This window comes from Lepidothrix coronata, unplaced genomic scaffold, assembly GCF_001604755.1.
Source record: "Lepidothrix coronata isolate B3197 unplaced genomic scaffold, Lepidothrix_coronata-1.0 Scaffold24, whole genome shotgun sequence".
NCBI classification, from domain to species: domain Eukaryota; kingdom Metazoa; phylum Chordata; class Aves; order Passeriformes; family Pipridae; genus Lepidothrix; species Lepidothrix coronata.
This window is the reverse complement of record NW_016690204.1, coordinates 2799454-2821986: the sequence shown is the minus strand read 5'-3', so window position 1 is coordinate 2821986 and position 22533 is coordinate 2799454. Positions and strand designations below refer to the sequence as shown.

The following is a 22533-nucleotide window of genomic DNA, read 5'->3' as shown; positions in this document are numbered from 1 at the left end:
CATCTTTCTGTGACTCAGCTTATTGCCTGTTGCAGAGCTCATTCTCCTGTTCTGTGTTATCTGTCAGGGAACCTTATTTAAGAGGCACATGGAGCTCTCCAATGAAAAGCGTTCTGGAAGTGCTGGATAATTGCTGTTAACAGCTAACAGCACTTTGTCCATTAAAAACCTTTCACAGCTTTACAGCTGTCCTCTGAAAACTCGAATCTTTGCGGTCTGACTCTTAGAAACACAAATGGAATTTAAAAAAGAAGCTCTTAATTGCCAGGCTCCAGTGTTTTGCTTGCAGTGACCACATGGCAGACTTCTGTGTATTCATGTCAGAGCATTGATTGAAAGCCAGGTAATTAGAGGGCTCTCCCAAGCCAGGTTAAGCCAAGTTTATGTGATCTACCTTTCAGCTGGTGTAATTGGATAGGGTTTATTAGTAGAGTCATTTATAGTTGTACTAAATTCATGCACCTTCCCCAGAAATGTCTCTACCTCATCCTGGGCTATATGTGTATGCAATTAATACTCTGACAATAATTTGGTGTGTATTTTAAGAGCGGCTTTCACAGGAACCCCATGGCATGTGGGAAATGCCGTGCAGGCCAGCGGGAGGATGGTCTGAACAGTCCCAGTGCTGGGCTGCTCTGCTTGCACTGCCTCCCCCTGAGCCTGGCTCTTGTCCCAGTGATGCAGGGATCTCCCAGCCCTGCCCTGTGTATGTGGAAAACCAGAGAGACATGGTTGGGAACCATGTGGGCTCCATCAGTGGGGAACTGCTCATGAATAGCAAATGTGTCTGTGCCCAGTAGCAAGAATGGATGCAGTGGTCCCCAGGGAGCCAAAGATTTCTGCATGTTGAAATCTCTCTGCTGGATTTTGGCAGGATTGGGTACTCCAGCTGAAGCACACCTGAGCTGGCAGCTTTTTAGAGAGCTCCTGCTCTGGTTAGCACAGGAGCCTGCCTGGAAATAGATCCCATGGCTATTGGGAACAAAGGAGAAAATGAGAGGGGAATTCACATGAAAACACCATTTATTTCAGTCAGGAGCTCTGAAGAGCTCTGGGAAATTGGAGCCAGTGTCCCAGGTTTGTCAGCAGCCTTGGGGAAGCACAGAAAGGTGGAGGTGAGCCCAGAAGTGTCCTTGAGGCACTGCTTGATCTGGCTGTGGGAGGAGAGCGTGCTGTGCCAGCTTGTATGGCCAGGCTGACCTTGCCAGCACGGTTATCCGGCTCTCCAGAGCCTCCCCTCCACACAGCCCTTCAGGAGCAGTGGGATTCCCCAGCCAACTGCCCACTGCCCTGGCTGAGGGTGCTGACAGCCCCACTCCCACCCCAGCACTGCCCTGCTGGAAATTAAGGAGGCACCTGCAGTTTCTGTGCTGGGAATTGTAAATATTCTTCCAGAAATACTCATACTGCAGAAAGAGCCTTTCTGTCCCTACTCCACAGCGTTTGGAATGACCTCATCTCCAAGATAACTACCTGACTGCTGCTGGCAAGCATTGCAGGATTAACTGTCTGCTACTGAGTGACCTGCAGATCCAGCAGCACAGCAGTGCCCATCAGTGGTGTCCCAGTGACCACCAGGTTTCTTCCCTGTACAGACAGGTTTTGAGCCATTTTCTGTAGCTCAGTCTCACAGTTCACAGCTGAATTGAAGTAATTAATACCAGCTCTTCAGAGAAAGGATTTTTTCAAGCAGGGAGAACATTAGCATGATCTGTCTGGAGTGAATTGGGTTGGGCCAAGCTTAGAAGAGGAGCAGATCTGATGACTATGACACTCCCCAAGGTAACATCTGCTGGGTGCATTTGGGGCTTCTCAAAGCTCTCCAGCCCCAGGGCTGAGTTGGAGCAAGATGGGCGGCACCTCACTTCTGCGTCACAGTGAGGTTGGATTGGTGCTGTAAACCAGACTTAGATTCCCTGTCAGAGCACCAGTGGGTTACACAACTCAGGAGTCAGGACTGGAATGCAGTTGCAGTGAGTTGGATGAATGCTGTCGTTTCCATACCAGATAATGTTTTGTGCTTGTGACAAACCCAGCAACAGGAGGTGATTCCAGAAGGGGCAGGGCAGTGGTACCTGTTTTGGTCACACTGCCACCCAGGAGATGGGTGCAGGTGGAAGATTTAATGAAACAGGGCTTGGAGATGGTCTGGTGGCCTTTATGTGCAAGCCGAGGTCTCAGGAAATGTCTTGGCAATGACGAAAGTGGAGACGGTTGTGTTGCCTCATTCTCCTGAGAGGAGCTCTTGGAAAATTACATTTTCAGTGATTCCATATTCATCAGCTCTGCTTTAGCCTGCTAGAGGTCTGTGGCTGCGGTTTGGGATGTGTGTCAGCTCTGCTGATAGAATTAAAGCAACAAGAAAAGCTCCTCTAGGCACACTGGTTATAAAAGGAAGACCAGGGAAAATGTGGACCCTCTCTGGAAGGAAATGGGAGAGCTGGTTACCTGGGGCATGCAGAAGGTGTTTTTTTGACTTGGTCTTTCTTGCCTTGGTCTTCACTGGCGAGTGCTCCAGGCACAGCACCCGAGTCACAGCAGGCAAAGGCAGGGACTGGGAGAACAAAGAACCACCTGCAGTGGGAGATCAGTTTTGAGACCATGTAAGGAACCTGAAGGTGGGACCTGATGAGATCCACCACAGATCTGAGGGCACTGGGGGATGAAGTGTCTTAGCCACTATCCATTGTATTAGAGAAGTCACAGCATAAGTTTCCACTGACTGGAAAAGGGGAAACATGGTTCCTATTTTTAAAACGGGGGAAAAGGAAGGCTTGGCAGACTAAAGGCAAGTCTGTCTCTTCTCTGTGCCTGGCAAGATCATGGAGCAGCCCACTTCTGGGCATCATTTCAGGCATTATTTTGGGGCACACCTCTGCTCTGGAAAGAGCTGGAGCTGGGCTGAGCACGTTCAGAAATGGCCTTTCGGGTGTGAAGTGCATGGCAGGAGGAAGGAGGCTCCCAGTCACTGGCACGGTCCCCTCTTGCTTCTGCCACGGCAGAGCTCAGGGATGTCCTGTCCTCTCCACCTCCCCAGGCAAGGGAGAACAGAAGCCCTGAGGAGCCAGCTTTGCTGCCTGTGCCAGGCACTTCACTGTGTCCCCAGGTCCCCAGGCACACATCTCTTAGTCATGACTTGTCTCTAGCAGGATTAAGAGAAGCTTAGGGACTTTGAGGTTTTCCAAACCCCTTCAATTAACTTCTGGCTCACAGGGTTCACAGAATTTGCCTGAATTTATGACCCATTTTCCCTTTAAATGCTTTGTATTTTTTTTTCCAAGGATGACTCAATTCCTTAATGTTTTTCTAGCTAAAGGGCATCCTGTGCTTTGATACAGGGATGGGAGAGGCTCCGAGAGCTCTGCTGGCACCAGGAGCAGACCCTTTCCTCTCAGGATGCTGCATCTTCTCCAAAGGTCTCGCAGGCAGAGCAGGCACCCGGAAGGTTGTTCAGTTGAACTTTAGACCTCTCATGCCTGTAGGAGGAGTTGAAAAAGCTCTGTCTGGTTTTGGTTTGCAGTGCCAGTATTTATGTGGGCACGCCATGAAAAGGTGCTCTGCCCGCCAGCCAGTGTTTAAAGGTTAAGGTCAGAGTCATTTCCAAAACTGCGATTACCTCATGTGCTTGGCAAATTCTGTTTCTTTACAGCAACTTTCCAGTCATGTAAATACAAAATCATCTTTTTTTATCCAGCGTGTTTTTAAAATAATTTTTTTTTTTTTTAAAGCTGCCAAATGTGCTTTATGTGCCTTTGAAAGGGAAGGCTGCCTCTGGCTCAGACCACGCATGCCAAGGTACCAATTTGTGTAGGCTGCTCCAATGTTTGTGCAGCATCCTCGGCACCCCAGATGAAAGGCTCTGCAGAAGGGCAAAGTACCCTGAGTTTTGTTATTGCCGCCTTTGTCTGTCTCTGAAAATGGGGTGAGGGCTGGGCTGATGTTTTTGGTCTAGTGATGGCGCCACGTAGCTGAACCCCGATGTGTGGGCTGGAAACAGAGACCAGACCAGCATTCTCAGAGCGGGAAAAACACAGGAGGTATAAAGTCACTGAGGTTTTGGGGATGGCAGCTGCCTTGGCACCCTGCTGAGAGCTCCATCCCCTCTGACCTCGTCTGCCCTGGGAGAGGTGTCCGGGGGAGCCGTGGGGCAGCCCTGTCTGCAGATGTAGCTCAGTGGAAAGCCATGCTGAGCTGTTTTGGCCATGGTGGCAATAATCACGAGCACTCTGAGCAGTGTCTGCATGATCATGCCCTGCAGGATGACGCTCCAGCCCTGCATGGGTGTGCACCAGGAGCGTGGTGAGATGGTGATGATGGGTGACCTGGGCCTGCTGCCACGGGCCCGGGGTGCTCTGCCTGGCCCAGAGCTTACCAGCGACTCCCCAAACCGTGCTATGAGCAGGGCCATGCCCTCTCAAAGCCTGAGGACAGGTTTCTTCAGGATTGAGCTAGGATTGTGTCCTGGGTGCCATCCAGCCTTCCCAAGTGCTGTTTGCTCCTTCACCAGCCTCAGTGTTCAGCTGGATGCCGGGAGAGGCTGGTGGTCAGAGCAAGGCATGCTCAGGGACTGCACTGCACTTCCTGCAGCCCGTCTGACAGGACCTGACCCACACCTCTCCCCCAGGCAGCCCCAGGCACCCAACACCTTGGTGCTGAGCACTGTGGGCTGATACTCAGCAGGTCCCTTGTGTCTTGGCTCGGCAGGTTGAAGCCCCAGAAGAGGCCGGGCAGCGGCGCGTCCCAGCCGTGCGAGAACATCGTGGTCGCTTATTACTTCTGTGGAGAGCCCATCCCCTACCGCACCCTGGTCAAGGGGCGCGTGGTCACCCTGGGACAGTTCAAGGAGCTGCTGACCAAGAAAGGGAACTACAGGTAAGGGCTGCTCCCCACCTGTGGCGTGGTGCCGGCAACTGCCAGCGATCCCCGGCAGATGCCACTGTGGTGTTGCCCCCACCAAGGTGAAGGAGCTTGGTGGAGGTCGGTCAGGAGGGCTCCCTCTCGGAATGCTGTGGTGGGGATGTGGTGGGGATGTGGCTGCTGAAGAGGCAGGTTACAGGGATGAGGGAGGTCGGGTTTTATAGCAGAAATGTCCTGCATTGTGGTTTGCAGCTCCAGCAGAAGCTGCTGAGCTGCCCTGCGGTGTCCTGGGCTCGTAAGCAGCAGCATCAGCTAATGCTCAGTGATGCTGTGGGGACCCTCTGACTTCAGAGCTCCCAGAGTTTATTTTGGTGAGGACAGGGAGGTTGGGTCCTGCCAGAGTCCCAGAGCAGCCAAGTGAGAGGCACGTAGCTCTCCAAGTTGTCCCTTCCAAGTAGGAGTGGCCATGGGAAAACCTGCCTAGAAATGCTCCACCAACACAGGTGCCTCGGCCTATTTTTAGGAGAGGTGTGAACGGACTTGGATTCAGGGCTGGAGCTCCTGACTGTGCTAGCATGGATCCTGACCACTGTGTGTGCTCACTGGGTGAGGGCAGGGGCGTTTGCCTCCAGGTCTGGGGGAGCAGCTTCCCATGCACCGCGAGCTCAGGGCCATGGAAGGGCTGTACCCAGGTTTGAGGACCATGATGCCCCAAGACCATTCAGCTGCATTTTTTTCCCTCTCCCCCACCATGTTCCTCTTTTTGCAGGTATTACTTTAAGAAGGTTAGTGATGAGTTCGACTGTGGTGTGGTCTTCGAGGAGGTGCGGGAGGACGACACCATCCTGCCCATCTTCGAGGAGAAGATCATTGGGAAGGTGGAGAAGATTGACTAAGGCTCCAGGGCAGCTGAGGCATGAGGACAGGACTGTGAAGGACTCTGGGACCGGAGGAGAAGGCCTGGGGCAGACACTGGTGGTGCTGCTGCCACGGGCACCGGGCGAGCCCAGGGCGGAGAGCGGCAGCCCCGCTCTCCAGCACGGACCTGGGCAAGCTCCAGGATGCCAGTGGATGCCGTTTCACCCCATGAACCTGCCAGTGGGAGCCTGGGCTCCCTCTCCATACCGAATATAAGTGTAATGTAGCATTGTACAGTGCATTAGAAAGTGTAATATGACCTTGTTTACTAAAGCTGCATATTTTTGATATATTGTAATAAAAGGAAAATATTTCCAATGTCACAGTGCTCTTATGTAAATGTAAAACATACAGGTACTGCAGAACTCGCCCAAAGTGTACAGCCATCCGTCAGGCTCCGGCTGCTCTGTGCTTTCCCAGCACCCTGCCCCGTTCTCCTGGCGTGGATGGCTCTGGAGCACCGTGGGGCAGAGCAGCTGTCACCCCACGTGGAAGGGTCCCAAGGGGCTGTGAAGATTTTTGAGCCGTTTGGAAGGAGTCAGTCTCTGGCCTCCTTGGCAGGCTCAGCTGCTGGATATGGTAGGATGGGTCTTTTTTTTTTCCTCCTGAGCTTCCTTGCGACTGAGTAAATCCCCGAGGGATAAAAGGGTCAGTGCTCCCTGCAGAGCAAGGACCAGCTGGGAGCTGGGGTGGCAGGCTGGGTGCTGGCATCCCATGGCCTGCATGCTCATGTGTGTATCCCCTGTGTGCCCCTGGAGAAGGTGCTGGCACTCATGTGCCTGGTGCAGACACACCCAGACCCCTGGGCCAAGCTCTGGCATTGGGCAGGGAACTCTTTAGGAGAACCATAATAGGGAGGGAACTGTGAGACACTAAAGCTGAGGACAAAACACCTTTTTTTATGAGTCCTGCATCTTTTGTCAGCTTCTGTGTCTCAGGGGAGGAAGCAGGAGGGCACTGCACCAGGGGGGTTATTGATGCCACTTTGTGAGGCTCACGTAGGGCCAGATCACCCACTTGGCAGAAGTGGGTGACCCAGAACCCTGGGAAGCCTCCTGGGCTTACTCAGTTGCAAGGAAGCCTGGGCTGTGCCGGTGCTCCCACCACCCTGCCTGTCCCCAGCCCAGGCCGTGCTGCTCTGGCATGGTCACAACTGTGCCAGCTCCTTCAGAGACCAGCCCTTGCCCACCCACAGAAACGGGAGTGGCCCCAAAGCCGGGGGGTTTCCACATCAGTGCTCGCCCTGCCCAGCACTGCTCTCAGCCACAGCAGTGTTGGGGCTGCCTGGCACCCCGTGGCACCGCGCCGGGACGCGACTCAGCCTGTTGTTTATGTCACCGAGTGCCTTTAAAACACGGTCCTGGGACTTGCCTAAAATGCTACGTGAGGTCCATCAAAATCTGCAGATGTTTTCCGCCCGGGAACAGCGTTTCAAGGGGGTTTGCTCCCTGTTTTTTGAAGTTCTGATGGTGGTGTGTCTGGTGAGGTTGTTAACGTGCCCGGGATTTCCGTCTCCCCCTTTTTTCTCGGGGGTCCCTGTAAATATGTACAGCGGCCGCGCAGCCCCGGCGACGTTTCCTCTGCATTCTCATGTGCTGACTTGTACAATGATCTTTTCAAAGGTACTTGGATAAAATGAAATAAAACCCCACGTCCCACTGCCTGCTGCTTTCTTCCTTCCCCACGGAGCTACTCCCGGGCCCTCGGCAGCCTCTGGGATGGACAGAGGATGGCACAGGTCTGGTGAAGGGTCTGGGCACATGGTGGGGCTGGGGCTGCTCTGGGCTCCCTGGAAGGGTGGCTGGGCAGGTCCTGGCCCCAGGGGACCAACATGTTGCCCCTGGAGGAATAGCCCAGGGGAGAGGGGATGGTGCTGGTGTTTGGAGGGGATGCTGGGGGTCCCAGAAGCTGAGCCAGACTTGAGGGGAGCATGTGACAGCAGCTCCTGGGGAGCTGGTGGGCCATGAAGGAGAGACCCTGGCTGGTCCCCCATCACCTGAACCCCAGCAGGCCAGCATGAGGGCCAGCATGGAGAGTGCTGGGCTGCCCCCACAGCCCTGTCCTTGGCCAGCCTGCGTCACCGTGGGGCTGCCAGGATGATTGTTACGGCACAGCTGCCCCAGGGAGGCAGAGGGCCCCTGGCAGCACCCCCTCCTGGGGGGCCCAGGGCCAAGCAGTAGTGGGGGCCCTGCCCATTGTCAGCCCTGCTGTGCCCCCAAGGCACGTGGATGCTCCCCGAGACATGGAGCCGCAAACAGACCAGAGCCCACATGGTTTCCAGGTGGTTTATATCACGTGCCTGAACAGGACAGGGCTCACAGCTCATCCCGGGTTTCATCTGTCCCCAGCACACTTGGATCCTCCTTGCCTGTGCTGTTCCCAGGGGTCTTGGTCACCTGAAAAACGCAACAGTGAGGCATGGATGGACACACAGTCCTTGCCTGCCCCTGTCCCCATCACCATCCCACAGGATGGTGATGGGGACACAGCTTGCCCAGCAGGGGCTGGGGGCTGCCCTGGGGTGGGTGGGGGGTCCCTGACCTCACTCACCACAGGAGGTTCCACGGGCAGCACCCCCCCATTTTCCAGGAACTTGGAAAAAGTTTCCACATCTCGGGTGCTCTTGTACTCAACCATCTGGAGCCATGGGATGGGAGGGTGACGAGGGGTGACCCCATTCCCCGTGTGCTGGCAGAGCTGGGGTGACCCCAGGGGTGTTCCCCCCACGTACCTTCCTGCCTGGCCCTGCGGGGAAGTAGTGCAGGGTGGGGAAGCCGTGGATGGTGATGTTCTCCAGCTCGTTGGCCGTGGCATCCATCTCGGCGATGACGATGTCCTCGTGGTCCTTGTAGCGCTCGCCCAGCTCCTCCCAGGCGGGTGCCATGGCCTGGCAGTGGGAGCACCACGGAGCGTCTGCGGGACAGGCACAGTGCCAGGGGATGGACTGGGGGACTGGGGCTCTGCTGCAACCCCCAGGTGAGGGTCTGTGACAGGGCTGGGGGCTGCTGTGGAGGGGCTGAGCCCGGCCCCGGCACTTACAGAACTTGACAAAGACGTTCTTGGTCTCATCGAACGCCACCTGCTCGAAGGTCTTCCCCACCAGGACTTTGACAGGCCGTGTGTCCCAGTCCTCGGGGGGCTCCGCGCTCAGCAGGTGGGGCTGTGGGGACAGTCGGGGCAGCCACAGCTGGGCTGGGCAGTGCCAGGGCCCCAAGGGGCACAGTGTGGGCAGGGGCAGGGGTGTCCCAGCACACAGCCAGGGGTGCACTTGTGCTGCCTGTTGGACCACATCTGCCCCTCCGCTGCCATCCCAGCTCTGTGTGTCTCCACATCAGCAGTCTCCTGCCTCCTTTCCCCTACCAGCCCCCCAAATCCTCAAGCCTGGCAGCAGAAGGATCAGCGAGCAGGGGGCTGGTGTTCACAGCACATCTGCCATCACTAGGCCTCTGAGTCACCAGCCCACCACCCACCACGGGGAAGAATCCTCAGGTGCTGGCTGGCACCTGCTGCCTCCCTCACCTTCACCTTGCCATCCAGCACCGCCTGGATGAAGGTGCGGATGGCCGTGTCCGAGAAGGAGTCCTGCTCCATCTGGTACTTGCGGTTGTTCTCCATCTTGACGAGGCGCAGGGTGGGGGCGTCGGCGGGGGTCATGCCGAAGAAGGACAGGACGTCGGCGCCATACCCATTCACATCCACCACCACGAAGAGCACCTGGGCAGGGGATGGGCGACCCTGAGGATGGGGTGCCCCACAGCCACCCCCCTTGTCCCTGCCATGGGACCACCTCACCTCACCCCGGAAGGTGCCGGCGGCTGCCTTGAAGCCGTCCTGCAGGGACAGCTGCTCTGATGATGACTTGTTGAGGAAGAGCAGCATGTGATGGGGGATCTTGGCACCAAAGATCTGGTTGGATGTCTGAGGAGGAGGAGGAGGATGAGGGCAGGGGGCTATGGCACTCACAGGCAGAGATGGGGATGGACACGGGCTGTACCTCATCGTTGAACTCCGTCACCAGCCTCAGGCTGTGGACGCGGAGCAGCCGCGAGAGCTCGTCTGTGTCCAGCCCCCGCACCGGGTCCACGGGAAAGTTTGTCTGTCTCTCATCAAACTGCCAGAGCAGGGGCTAGTGAGAGCTGGGATGGGGACAAGGATGGCCCCACCACCCTCTGCCACCCCCTCACCTTCTTGAAGAGACAGACGGTGTCAGCTGACAGCCCGTAGGCCTGGAAGAGCTCAGCCGCCTCCGCCACACCAAAGGGCATGTCCACCATCTCAGCAGCCACATCGTAGAACGCCTGGGCTGCCTGGCCCTTCAGGTCCTGCGCAGTCCCCACATCAGTGCCACAGCCACGGCCGTGGCTGCGACCCAATCTGGCCCCCACCCGCCCCAGCCCACCTTGAAGAAGCCAATGACCACCAAGTCCTCGGAGTTGGCGAAGGCGTTGGCGGTGTCGGTGTCATGCAGCAGCGTGGCACTGGGGCCGGCCCGGCGCTGCATCCAGCGCACAATGCCCCGCGTGTCCATGAGTCCTGCCATGCCAAGCAGAGCCAGTACTGTCACCCTGACACCCCTCACCAGGCTGCCACCCCTCCCTGTGCCACCAGCCTTGGCCACCTGCCACCACCACGGCACTGCCCGGCATCACCTGCCTCATGCACCATCACCAGACTGTCACCAGCCCGCTGTCACCATGCTGCAAAGCCCACCAGGACATTGCCACCCATCTCACCATCACCACCCTGCCACCCTCCCCAGCCCCGTGGCAGTGTCCCCTTGTTTGGTGCCACAGCCCTACCGGTGTAGGGGAGGGGGTGGGTGCGGTTGCCATTGCGGAAGAGCTTGAGCGTGGGGTAGGAGGTGATGTTGAACTCGTTGGCCAGGGCTGTCTGTGCCATGGCATCCACCTTGCCCAGCCGTGCTGGACTGGACTCGTTCCTCAGCTCGGTGGCCGCCTGGGTGTAGGCGGGGGCCAACTGCTGGCAGTGCCCACACCACGGTGCATCTGCAGGCAGGGGATGGCGTTGGCAGTGGGGACAGCTTTGGGGTGTCCCCTGTCCCCAGGGTGGGCTTGTAATAGCTGCATAAGCCTATTGGGCCCCAGCTCATGTGCCTGTTCCAGGTCCCATGTCCCCCACCCCCACCATGTGTCCCTGTCCTGTGTGCCATACCCCTGTCACTTGTTCCCCAGCTCATGCCTCTGCCGGTGTCCCTGCTCCATGTCTCTGTCTCCATCCCATGCCCTGTCACGTGTCCTGTTCTTCTGCCCTTCTGGCCCACAGCCTTGCCTGCCTGTCCCCCCCTCCACCCCAATGCCCATATGTCTGTTCTGCCCACACTCAGAGCCACAGCCAATATCCCCTGCCCGTATTCCCTGCCCGACATCTGCCCCTGCCCACACCCCTGCCCACAGTGGGGACACTCACAGAACTCCACCAGCAGCAGCTGGTGCTCACTCAAGGCACGGGCAAAGTTGTGCTCATGGAGCACCAGGACATTGTCCTCCTCCTTGATCTCATCTGAGAGCACTTCATCCTCTTCTTTCTCCCTTTCCTCCTCTGCCACCACCTCCTCATCCTTCTCCTCGTCCCCCAGCACTGGGCCCAGACAGGCCAGCGACAGCACCAGCAGCCAAACCAGCCTGGACCTGCAGCCCCACATGGTGCCGGTGCAGAAGACGTTGTCCAGGGGGCAGGACGCAGATAAGAGCCCTGGGGCGGGAGGTGCCGGTCCCCTGGGGCTCGTGGCCCTCCGCTACTGGCTGCCCAGCACGGCCGATAAGGCAGCGGGACCAGGTGGCTGTTTTCCAGCCACTCGTCAGCGCAGGGAGACCTGGCCCTGCCAGTGGGATGGGGACAGGGACAGGGGGAGACAGGAAGCAGGGGGACAGGCAGAGGTGACGGGGGCACAGACACACCAGTAAGAGACCAGTCTGTAGGGTTTAATGGCGATGGAAGAGCACAGCCTGCGACCGGGCGGGTACCGGGCACGGCACCACCACGGCGGGGTCACAGCCCCGGCCCCAGCAATGGGGACGCCGTGAGGACCAGGCGGGCGTTGAGATTTAAAAAAAAAGAGCAATTAAAAATAACTTTGGTTGCGAAGACCACGACCACGGGCGCCCACTCGCTAAGGGACCCCCCTCAACCCTTCACGCGACTGGGGCAAGCGCGGCGGTGCCGGCGAGGGGTCCCCCGGGATGGCGGCACCGCGTCCCCGAGCTGGCGGGAAGAACCGGGGTGCGGAGCGGGGGGTCAGTCCTCCCAGTCCTTCTTTATGCAGAGCCCCCACTCCCAGGAGAGGTGCTCCGTCTTGTCGTCGTCGGTGACGAGGGAGCGGACGCGGTAGGAGCCCCGTGCCAGCCATCCCCGCGGCGCCTCCTCCGCCGGCGTCACCACCTCGTACTCCTCGGCCCGCGGCGCGTAGCTGCCCACCATGAAGACGTCGCGATCCACTGGGCGAGAAGGGGAGAGGAGGGACGGGTGAGTCGGGCCAGGATGGCACTGGCCCCCCCCAGCCCGGCCCCGCAGCCCCCCGGCCCCACTCACCGGGCCGGCCCCGGCGGTAGGTGAGGTGCAGGCACCGCAGCCCGCAGACGATCTCCCTGTTCACCTGCGGGCAGAGAGCAGGGGTGCCACGGGTGCTGCCCCAGAACGTGGGGCCCTCACCACTCTTGGGCATCCATCCTGACATCTACCACTTCCAGGATCCAGCTCCTTGTCAGGACTGGGCACTGAGGAGCATCGGGGGGAGGGCAGGTACCCCCAAGAGGGGCAGGGACTTGGAGGGGGCAGGGATCTCCCCTCAGGAGGGGCAGGGACCTCCAGGGACCTCTGGGATAGGCAGGGACCCAAATCGGTGGGACCTCTGGGAGGAGCAAGGACTCTGGGCTGGCAGGATCCCTCAAGAGGGGCAAGGACCCACGGGTGGTAGTCACGCTGGGGACAGCAAGGATTCCCAGGGTGGCAGGGACCCAGGAGAGCAGGAACATCAGGGTGGGTAGAGACCCTCAGAAGGGCACAGACTCTGTGGGTAAGGGGTGGGAAGCAGACACCCCAAGGCAGCAGGGACCCCAAATGGCAGGGACCCTGTGGCAGGCAGGAACCCATGAGCAGCAGGAGGGACCCTGTGGGGCAGGAACATGTGGGAAAAGGGACCCATGGGGAGCAGAGACCCCTTGGGGTAGGGAATCCAGGGTAGGAGGGCAGGGGCCCCGGATAACCAGGATCCTTTGGGGCAGGGACATGTGGGAAAAGGGACCCATGGGGATCATGGACCTCATGAAGGACCTCATCAGGCAGGGACCCCGGGGCGTGAGGGCAGGGACCCACGGCACAGGGACTTTTTGGTGTCACACCTGGGGTGTGAGGGCAGCAGGGCTATGCCCAGCCAGAGGGCACAGGGCACCACACCCCCAGCTCACCTTGAAGGACACCTTCACCCTGTAGTCCACCCCTTCCTTCAGCACAAAGGCCCTGCCCCGCAGCCCCTCCAGGTCTCCTGTGTGGGGAGATGGTCCATGAGCCTGATACCCCTTCCTCCTCCTCCTCCTCTCACAGGTGTCCCCACAGCTCACCTGTCAGGTCCATGGTGATGGGCCCTGGCGCCTGCTCACACATCAGGGTCAGCCTTGTCACCTGCACGTTGGGCACGCTGGCATCTAGGGACAAACAGCGGGGCCCAGGCCTTACCCTCCATGCCCAGCCCACTGAAACCTCCACCCCAGTGAGCTGAGGGGCTGCTCATGCCCCTGTAACAGCAGGAAGGGCTGCAGTGTCCCTGGTGGGGTGTTAGAACCAGGAGAGCTGGGCAGCCAGGCAGGGCACAGGAGAACAGGGCATCTCAGGTCACCCCAACACTGGCATCAGTGCCGTTGGGGTAAAATCATGTTTAAAGGACCCAGATATGGATATGTCCCTGGGTGCACCATTCCCTGTCTCAGGAGCAGGACAGAGGCAGAGGAGGAGGATGCAGCATGTGCAGCAAAGGCACCCCTTGGAGTGGGGACTGATCTGAGTTATCCCACCAGCCCAACCTGCACCCCACCAGCCTGCACACCCCCCAGCTTGCACACACACCATCGTGCACCCCTCACACACCCCACTGGTTTGCACGGACCTCCCCCCCAGCCTGCAGCCCCCCCCATGCACCCACGGGTGCCCACCGAGGTGGTGGGCCCATGGAGCCCCCCCAGACCAGGCCAGCACCAGGCTGGGGGGCTGCCGTGGGTGCCATGGGGAGCGGGGGGCACCGTCTGGGCACCGGCAGCCGTGCTACCCCGGCCCCCCCGCTGCTCGTTCCTCTCCGTCATCGCCATGAATTTCCCGGTTCCCTGTAGCCGTTCCTATGGAAACTGCGGCGGTGATCCCGTAACCAAGGCAACCGGGGTCCCCGGGCACCGGTACCCTGTCGGCAGGGGATGCCGGGGTCTCTGCGCGGGTGGGGGGCACAGGCAGCGCCCACGGGCGATGCCAGCCGGGATGTGTCCTCCCTGCTGGGGATGCCGCGCGGGTGCTGGGCATTCCCGAGCTCCCTGCAGCCACCGAAGCTGCGTCACCCAGCCGGGGTGCCGGGCTGTTGGGGTGCTGGGGTGTTGGGGGCCCGGAGTGCCAGGGTGCACATCCCCAGGAGCAGCCCCCAGCCTTACCCACGGTGGCAGGGATGGTACCCAGCAGCGCCTGCTTGTACTTCCGCAGGCTCTCATCCCCTGGGTCCAGCTCCTGGATCTCCCGCAGGCTCTTCTTCTCCGGCGTCTTGTACGCCAGGGCCACGTCGGCATCCTCCTCCTCCTCCTCCAGCGACAGCGTCACCCCCTCCTTGTCAGCCATGATGTCTGCGGGGGACAGGCAGTGGCAGCCCCGGGGACACCCCGGGGGACACCCCCCATGCCCTGACACAAAGGCGCTGGCGGGCAGGGGGGGGCTGAGCTGTGACACGCCATGGATGGATGTGGGCAATCCCCGTGGGGCAGACGAGCTGTTCCCCTGCCCGGAGCAGTGGGGACAGCGCCAGGCTCGGTGTCCCCAGGGCCTGGTGGCACAGCTGAGACCAGAGGTGTTGCCGCCGGCTGCATTTCCGCACGGTCATGGAGCAAAACGAGCTGGTGCCTACGTGGTGTGCTTAGTGCAGGGGGTGCCTGCAGACCCTTGCAGCCCACAGGCCCCTTCGGTGTCACACAGAGAGGTCCTTTTCACCACCCTACAGCCCCCTCCAACCCTGCTGGGCAGCCACCAGCCCCATCTCCCACCCCAAATCCAAACCACCAGCAGCTGCAGGGCAAAAAGGCATCTCTGGGGGAAACAGTGGCTCCTGTGCTGCCAGGCTGCTGGGGGGCACAAGGGTGGGGGATGTCCCCACAGCCCCTGACTCTCCCTGCCCACTGCATCGCCTCCACTCCTTGTGATTGCAAGCACTGAGCTCCCCAAAGCCTCTAGAACGCCATCCCTGGGGACATGCTGGAGACACAGCATGGGGCAAGGGCCACCGTGCTCAGCCCTGGGGCCACAGGGCTGCAGGTCCCCAGTGCAGCGTCAGTGACCGGGACACAGAGCAGCGGCCCTGCTGCACTTCTGGGCCCCCCACCACGGCTGCCCCCGACTGTCGCGGCAGCGTGTGGGGGCTCCCAGCCCAGGGATGAACCCACGCGGGGGCTGTCCGGCCCCCCACGGGTGGCAGGGCAGGGTGGCATGCGGGGGGTGCCACAGGCGGGAGGACAGCGGGGGGCTCCCCCGTGGGACTCTCCGGTCCCCCCGGGCCCGGGGTGATGCACCTGGTGCCCGGGGGATGCTCACCTGTTGGGGCGACCCGAAGCGATGCTCTCCCGCCCTCCCCGGGGCAATGCCCCCCGCCGCCCCCGGGCGCTGCCCCCCGGCCGCCGCCGCTCACCTCGGTAGCACAGCGCCAGCCAGAGCAGCTCCAGCAGCTGCCCGCCGGCCTCGCACACGTCCAGGCCGAGCATGGCCGGGCCGGGCCGGGCCCGCCGCCCCCGGGGCCAGGCGGGGCGGCCGCTGGCGGGGCCCGGGGCGCGGCTGTGCCGGTGCCGGCGGCTCCTCCCGCCCGCTGCCGCCGCGCTCGGCGGTGCCGCTGCTCCCCCGCGCTCCCCGCTGCGCTCCCCGGCGCTGCCCGGCGCGGCCGGCGGGGCGGCGGCGGCGGCTCCCGCAGACGCGGCGGCTCCGCTGCCCGCCCCCGCCCGCCCCCGCCCCTCGGCGGCTCCAGCCCCGCCGCTCGTGGGCGGCGAGACTGCAGTGAGCTCATCGCCGGGCGCGCCCACCCCGCGCTGCCCGCACCCCGCGAGCATCCCGCCTGCTTCCTCAGTGCACCGCCCGCGCCCCGCCGCAACCCGGGAGCATCCTGTTTGTACCCCCCGTGCACCGCCTGCACCCTGCCCGCACCCCGCGAGCATCCTGCCTGTGCCCTCGGTGCGCTGCCCGCACCCCGCCATCATCCTGTTTGTACCCTCAGTGCACTGCCCGCGCCCTCCCGCAACCCGCGACCATTCTGCCTGTACCCTCAGCGCCCTGCCCGCACCCTGCTCGCACTGCCCGCATCCTGCGAGCACCATGTCCACAGTGTTCACCACCTGCCCGCCCTGCCCGCAGCCCCGCACGCAGCCAGCACATTGTCCGCGCTGCCCGCACCCCGCGAGCATCCTGCCCGCGCTCTCGGTGCACTGCCCGCGCCCTGCCCGCACCGCCATCCCAACAGCCGCAGGGATGTGTTTCCCATCTCGCCAGCACCGGGTCAGCCGGGGCACCCCCGGGGCACCGGCACAGACCGGGCCGGCAGAGCCGCGGCGCGGGAGGTGCGCGGGGGTCAGGCCCCGCGGGTCGGGCCGGGGGTTCCACGGGCAGGGCAGGGACCGGTCCCAGGCGTCGCGGACAGGGCTCCGGGTGCGCCCCGGACCGGGGTGCCCGTCGGGGTGCCCGGTGCAGGCGGCGGCAGCCGCGGGGGGGCAGCGGGGCGGGACCGGGCGGGACCGGGGCGGGCTCGGGCGGAGCGGTGAGGGCGCGGGGCGCGCACCCGCGATGACCATCGGCGGCCCCCGCGGCCGGCACCCCCGCCTCCAGATGCCCTGTCTGCGCAAGGTGAGCGACACCGGCACCGGTACCGGTACCGGCACCCGCCCCGAGGGGAGCGGGCACCGCACCCGGGCAGGGCACCGGCACGGCGAGAACCGGGCACCGGCATCGCGGGGAGCGGGTACCGCGGGCACAGGGCGCTGGGACTGTGGGGACCGGGCACTGGCTCTGTGGGGAGCGAGTACCGCGGGCACCGGGCGCTGGGACTGTGGGGATCGGGCATTGAGACCGTGCGGAGCGGGTACCGGGCACAGGCACCGCGCGAACCGGGCCCCGGGGTACCTGACACTGACAGTGCGCTGGGCAACGCGTGCATCGGGGGCCGGGGCACAGCACCACCCAGTGCATCGCGGGACAGCGGGCGCAACCCCGGCCCCGGCACCGCCACGGGACACCGGGCACCGCCCCGCGCAGGGGCACCCACGGGAAGAGCCCCGGTGCTGCGTGTTCTGCTCCCCTCCGCAGGACCGGGGTGCTGCCACAGCCTCGACAGAGCTCACTCCCCAAAACCGGGGGTCCCCTGGCCAGGGATGCTCGGATTGGTGCCCGCACCTCCGGCATCGCACACTCGCCTGGGTTCTGGGTGCCTTGGTGTGGCTGTGGCGTGCCAGCCTGTCCCCAAGCTGGGCACAGGTGCCCCGGGGAATTGCGGGTGTCAGGACGACCCCAGGCTGAGCACAGGGTGCCCTTGTCCGGTTGCGGGGAGCCAGGCTGTGTCCAGGTCACAGTGTGGGGGAGCCAGGCTGTGCCCAGGCCCGGTGCCCCCGTCGGGGGGCTGAGCACGGCGGGTGCTTTCCCGGCAGATGGAGAGGATGATCGTCAGCATGCAGGACCCCGACATGGGCATCAAGATGAGGAACCAGCGCTTGCTCATCACCGTCATCCCCCACGCCATGACAGGTGGGTCCCCCCATGGGGTGCCCCGCGAGGCGCGTGGGGTGGAGGAGGCGTGTGGGTGCTCCCCGGGTGTCCCCAGCACTGCACCCAGCACCCACTCCCCGGCACCCCGCACCGCTCCCCGCCCCGCACCCGCGGGAGCTCGGCGCTGCAGCTGGGATCAATTATGCATCGGCTGCTCGGGGCGGGCGCTCGCACGTCCTTGGCAGGGCCCCGTCACCCCGCGTGACCCCTGGCACTGCCATGGTGTGCCAAGCGCCCCAGCCGGGAACCTCCCCATGCCCAGCTAGGGGGACCCCATTGCACCCCACTAACGCTGCCTCGGTCCCCAGGGAACGACATCGTGGAGTGGCTCATCCAGAAGTACGGCATCTCCGAGGAGGGTGAGTGCCCTGGCACGGGCAGCTGGCACTGCGGGGGCAACTGGGGCTGCCGAGCTGCCCTGCAGCCCCCACTCCTGCTCCCCCAGAGGCGCTGCACCTCGGCAACCTCATCGTGAAGCACGGCTACATCTACCCGCTCAGAGACCCCCGCAGCCTGGTGCTGCGGGCGGACGAGTCTCCCTACCGCTTCCAGGTACAGCCCCGCCGGGCACAGGCACTGCCGCGGGTGGGGGCTCCCCCGGCTCGGCTCCGTGGCACCCCACGGCATGAGACTCAGCTTCTCCCTCCCCCCTCAGACCCCCTATTTCTGGACCAGCACCAAGTGGCCGGCCACGGAGCTGGACTACGGTAAGTGCCACCGTGCTGCTGGCTCCACACGGGCTGCAGCCCCTTCCCAGCCCCTCTGAGGTGCCGCCGTTCCTCTTGCAGCCATTTACCTGGCCAAGAAGAACATCCGCAAGCAGGGCGACCTGATCGAGCACGAGAAGGTGAGCGGTGTCCTCCTGTGATGAGCTGGGGGGGTCTCAGCTCACCCAGGAGCAGGGGCTCCCCTGTGGTGGGGGCACCGCCGGGAGTTGTGAGTGCCCTTGCCAACGGGACGTGGAGCCGGGCAAGGGGACAGGTGCCACACCGTGCCCACCCGGGTGACACCGCCGCTGCCGCTCCCCAGGACAACTACAACCTCCTGCACAAGCGGATCAACCACACGTGGGACTTCGTGGTGATGCAGGCGCGGGAGCAGCTGCGGTGAGTGCGGGCACGGCCCCGGGGAGCGGCCGGGACGGAGCCCCCGCGGGTGCGGGGCAGGCGGGGTGCGGGGTGCCAGCGCTCCCCCGCTGCCTCTGCACGGGCAGGGCGGCCAAGCAGCGGCGGAAGGGCGACCGCATCGTCATCGACTGCCAGGAGCAGGCGTTCTGGCTCGTCAACCGGCCCCCGGTGAGCACCGTGGGGGGCGAGGGGTGCCGTGCTGGCGGGTGCAGCCCTGGGAAGCGCCCTGGCACCACACACAGCCCCAGCCGGGGGAGCGGGGCTGGGGGGCGCAGAGGGTCCCCCAGCCTCCATCACGATGCTCTTTTTGCAGCCGGGAGCCCCCAATGTGCTGGAGCAGGGCCCCGAGCGCAGGAACTGCCACACCACCCGTGTCCAGCTGGTGAGTGGAGGGGTCCAGGCACCCCTGGGGCTGCCAGTGGGCAAAGGGCACAGCCATGTGCCTGTGACAGAGTGTTCAGCTGCCCCAGTGGGTGCCCATCCATCCCACCACAGGCTCTGTCCACATTTGGGGAGGGAGAGGGGTGGTGAGCCCCAGCTCTGCTAACATCTGTGTGTCCACCCTGTGCCCTGCCCCTGCTGAGCCGGGGGGTCTGTGTGTTTGTCCATGTACCCACCATCCCCCTGTGCCAGCACCTCTAATCCCTGCAGGGTGCTGCCTTGCCAGGAGCCCTAACCCTAACTCTAACCCTCCCTGTGTTGTGACCCCACTAATGCTGCCCCAGTGCCCCCAGTCTGTCCTCACTAACCACCCACTTTCTCTTCTCTGCGCCGTGCACTGTGTCCTCTGCCCACGTAAGTGTCACTAACCTAGGGCTGGTGTCACACTGGGGTGGGGGGTCACACCCCATGGGCTGTGCTGGCTGAGCCAGGAGGGCTGAGGGGATGAGACTGGAGGCCACGGGGATGGGCTACAGGGTCCTGGGGTGGGGGACTGGATGCCTGGATTGCCAGGGTGGTGATGGCAGGACACCATGTCCTGGCCCTGCCCTGCCCTCACCCAGCCCTGCCTGTCTCTTGCAGACCAAGAACATGGATTACTACAAGCGGGAGGTGAGTAGGGCTGGGGGTGGCTCCTGGGGGTCACGGGCTGCCGGGCACCCTAATATCTCCCCTGCATCTGGTCCCAGATTGAGTACTGCAGGAAGGCCATGGCCAGGACCAGGGTGAAGTCCTCCATCTGCCTCGAGGGGTGAGTGGCAGTGGCTGTCCCGGCCACAGGCCAGGTCCCTGTTGGGGTGAGAGGGGCACCCACATTGCTGCAGCTGGTGGGCAGCACCACAGCACCGTAACCCTCAGCAGGGAGTGGAGCTGAGGCTCTGCAGAGCCCGGGCATGTCCCCACCACATCCCCATGGGGTCCCCCCGGTGCCTGGGGTCGGTGGCCCTGGCCGCCTCCAGCCACTGCTCCCGGCAGGTACATCAAGTTCAACGAGCAGTACGTGCCCCACGACCCCATCATGTCCGGCTGCCTGCCCAGCAACCCCTGGATCACGGACGACACCACGTACTGGGTCATGAATGCCCCCACGTAAGCACCCCTGCCCCACACCCCCCAGTACCCCGACCCAAGGACGGGGTGTGGGGTCACACAGGCAGCCATGGGCTGCCAGCCCCAATGCTGGTGCTGCCTGCAGGGTGACAACCCCCACAAAACTGCGTGTGGAGCGCTGGGGCTTTAACTTCAGCGAGCTCATCATGGATCCCCTGGGCCGGGCACAGCTCCTCGAGTTCCTCAAGAAGGAGTTCAGTGGTGAGCAGCCCCAGCCCCACACCCTCAAACCCACTACGGTGTCCTGGCACCCCCAGACCTATCACTCCATCCCAGCACCTCCAAACCCACCACCGTGTCCCAGTAGTGCTTAACCCACTGGCCAATCCCAACACCACCAAACCAACCCATAGCCTTGTCCTGGCATCACACAACCCACCTCCCCATGCTGGCATTCCAAATCTACCACCCCATCCCAGTACCTCCTGACTAACCTGCCCCAGCTCCCCTGGCCCCACTGCCCCACACCATCCCAGCTGGCTCCATCCCAGGGGGGCTGCAGGGCCACATGCCCAGCCTTGGGGGGTTGCCCGTGGGGGGTGCCCAGTGCCACATGCCCCTCCCCAGCCGAGAACCTGAGCTTCTGGGAGGCGTGTGAGGAGCTGCGCTACGGGGAGCAGTCCCGCATCGCCGAGATCGTGGACTCCATCTACCAGTGAGTGCCAGCGGGGCCAGGGTTTGGGGGCAAGGTTTGGGGGAGGGTCCCATTGCGGGGCCGGGCTCAGCGCTGCCTGTGATTCCCCAGACAATTCCTGGCTCCCGGGGCCACGCGCTGGGTGAACATCGACAGCAAGACGATGGAGCGGACGCTGGAGGGCATCAAGACGCCCCATCGATACGTGATGGATGACGCCCAGATGCACATTTACATGCTGATGAAGAAGGTGGGTGAGGGCAGGGCTTGGGTGGGCAGGGCTGGGCAGGATCCTGACGCCTCTGCTCGCCCAGGACTCCTACCCGCGGTTCCTCAAGTCGGACCTCTACAAAAACCTCTTGGCCGAGGCCATCATCCCCCCGGAGACCAAGAAGCGGTGAGGGCCGGGACCGACCCCCTTGGGGCGCTGGGTGATCCCTCCTGGTTCTGACCCCGCTCTGCCCGCAGGGTCTTCCCCTTCATGCGCAAACAGCGGCACTCCAGTCCCAGCCCGGCCCTGCTCCTGCCCGCGGGCGATGCCGAGGAGAGGGGCAGGAGCCCCTCGACTGCCCCCGTCCCGGAGGAGGAGAGCTGAGGCTGCAGCCCCCCGCCAACATGAGAGCCCCCTGACCCAGCACACCCCAGCCCCGCCGCAGGACCCTGCCGGCAGTAGCACTGAAGGAGAGAAGCCATATCCTCCCCAACAACCCCCTGGGGCCAGGCTGGCCCCGCCGCAGCTCCCCCTCACATCCCCACACCCTCCCCTCCCTCGGGGAACCCGCACCCAGCCGGCCTGGTGCGGGGTCACCCCCTCCTCCCACCCCCACCTCGGGCACAGGACAATAAAGCCCCCATGGGGGAACACTGAGGCTCCCGCGGTTTTTGGGGAAGGGGGACAAGGGAGGCCATAGCAGGGTGCGAGGTGTACAAGGTGCTGGCCACCTCTCCAGGCTGGACTGTGTCCTGTACCCCCGTGCTGGCAGCAACCCCCTCCCGTGCCTGCAGCACCCAGCAAGTGCAGACCCCAGGTCAGGAGGACCATCTTGGGAACAGGGTTGGAGATGCCAGGGGCCAGCAAACCCGGGCTGCCAGGGCCCTGTGGGCTGGCAGGGAGCAAGGCTGGCAGCTGAGCCACTCTCCCTGCCCGTGGACTGATAATCTGAGCAGAGGGCGAGGATCTCACGGCAGGATTATTCCCTTCCTGGGAGCCAAGTCCCAGCTGTGGGGGATTATCAGTGGTGGTTACGTAAAGGAGAGGGGGGCTGGTGCCCACCAGTGCTCACCCTTGGAGCTCACCCCGCTCCACACGCACCCAGGGACCCACAGAGAGGAGCAGGCTGGGGGTGTTCCCAGCCCATATCCCGGCTAACAAACACCGTGGTCCCTGGAATGCTGGGCATTTCGTATCCTTCCCTGCCACAGAGCCTGGGATCCCTGGCATGGAGC

General features: G+C 62.8%; 4 protein-coding genes across 8 annotated transcripts in view; 2 read left to right on the top strand and 2 right to left on the bottom strand.

Annotated features, from left to right (window-relative positions):
- AXIN1 (axin 1) overlaps positions 1-6098 on the top strand; it is a 76455-nt gene extending 70357 nt beyond the window's left edge. For 3 of the 4 annotated variants that reach the window (XM_017809082.1, XM_017809081.1, XM_017809080.1), the window contains exons 9-10: positions 4702-4872; positions 5627-6098. In XM_017809082.1, the coding sequence (XP_017664571.1) occupies positions 4702-4872; positions 5627-5753 (298 nt within the window). In that variant the 3' untranslated portion in view covers positions 5754-6098. The remainder of the gene's footprint in view (positions 1-4701; positions 4873-5626) is intronic. The other variant, XM_017809083.1, reaches the window with a different exon arrangement.
- A 1992-nt stretch (positions 6099-8090) lies between these two features.
- Positions 8091-11437, bottom strand: PDIA2 (protein disulfide isomerase family A member 2). Its single transcript, XM_017808681.1, has 11 exons — positions 11203-11437; positions 10575-10781; positions 10175-10308; positions 9960-10097; positions 9770-9886; positions 9568-9693; positions 9295-9489; positions 8815-8935; positions 8507-8688; positions 8326-8412; positions 8091-8171 (listed from the first exon to the last, which is right to left on the bottom strand). The coding sequence occupies exons 1-11, from the start codon at positions 11435-11437 to the stop codon at positions 8091-8093; spliced, it is 1623 nt and encodes a 540-aa protein (XP_017664170.1).
- A 259-nt stretch (positions 11438-11696) lies between these two features.
- On the bottom strand, positions 11697-15966 carry ARHGDIG (Rho GDP dissociation inhibitor gamma). The gene is made up of 6 exons (XM_017808786.1): positions 15662-15966; positions 14424-14609; positions 13353-13436; positions 13200-13276; positions 12325-12388; positions 11697-12230 (listed from the first exon to the last, which is right to left on the bottom strand). The coding sequence occupies exons 1-6, from the start codon at positions 15732-15734 to the stop codon at positions 12031-12033; spliced, it is 684 nt and encodes a 227-aa protein (XP_017664275.1). The 5' UTR covers positions 15735-15966; the 3' UTR covers positions 11697-12030.
- An 811-nt stretch (positions 15967-16777) lies between these two features.
- RGS11 (regulator of G-protein signaling 11) lies at positions 16778-21749 on the top strand. 2 transcript variants are annotated; one of them, XM_017808790.1, is made up of 17 exons: positions 16778-16860; positions 17658-17754; positions 18084-18134; positions 18221-18327; positions 18431-18482; positions 18564-18622; positions 18805-18881; positions 18989-19070; positions 19216-19284; positions 19932-19955; positions 20033-20094; positions 20319-20432; positions 20539-20654; positions 21021-21108; positions 21199-21337; positions 21402-21484; positions 21556-21749. In XM_017808790.1, the coding sequence occupies exons 1-17, from the start codon at positions 16801-16803 to the stop codon at positions 21680-21682; spliced, it is 1407 nt and encodes a 468-aa protein (XP_017664279.1). In that variant the 5' UTR covers positions 16778-16800; the 3' UTR covers positions 21683-21749. The 2 variants fall into 2 exon arrangements, with proteins under 2 accessions (XP_017664279.1, XP_017664278.1); XM_017808789.1 differs by having other exon boundaries at positions 19926-19955.
- Positions 21750-22533: the final 784 nt, after the last annotated feature.

Bases quoted from the DNA above. Each gene is read 5' to 3' on its own strand.
- PDIA2 (XM_017808681.1), bottom strand. From the start codon at position 11,437: ATGTGGGGCTGCAGGTCCAGGCTGGTTTGGCTGCTGGTGCTGTCGCTG. The intron at 10,782-11,202 runs GTGAGTGTCCCC...CCCTGCCTGCAG, and splicing joins GCTGCTGCTGGTGGAGTTCT to ATGCACCGTGGTGTGGGCAC. The intron at 8,172-8,325 runs GTGAGTGAGGTC...TGCGTTTTTCAG, and splicing joins TGCCCGTGGAACCTCCTGTG to GTGACCAAGACCCCTGGGAA.
- ARHGDIG (XM_017808786.1), bottom strand. From the start codon at position 15,734: ATGCTCGGCCTGGACGTGTGCGAGGCCGGCGGGCAGCTGCTGGAGCTG. The intron at 14,610-15,661 runs GTGAGCGGCGGC...TGTCCCCCGCAG, and splicing joins GCTGGCGCTGTGCTACCGAG to ACATCATGGCTGACAAGGAG. The intron at 13,437-14,423 runs GTAAGGCTGGGG...GTTTGTCCCTAG, and splicing joins TACCATCCCTGCCACCGTGG to ATGCCAGCGTGCCCAACGTG.
- RGS11 (XM_017808789.1), top strand. From the start codon at position 16,801: ATGACCATCGGCGGCCCCCGCGGCCGGCACCCCCGCCTCCAGATGCCC. The intron at 19,071-19,215 runs GTGAGCACCGTG...CTCTTTTTGCAG, and splicing joins GGCTCGTCAACCGGCCCCCG to CCGGGAGCCCCCAATGTGCT. The intron at 21,109-21,198 runs GTGAGTGCCAGC...GTGATTCCCCAG, and splicing joins ATCGTGGACTCCATCTACCA to ACAATTCCTGGCTCCCGGGG.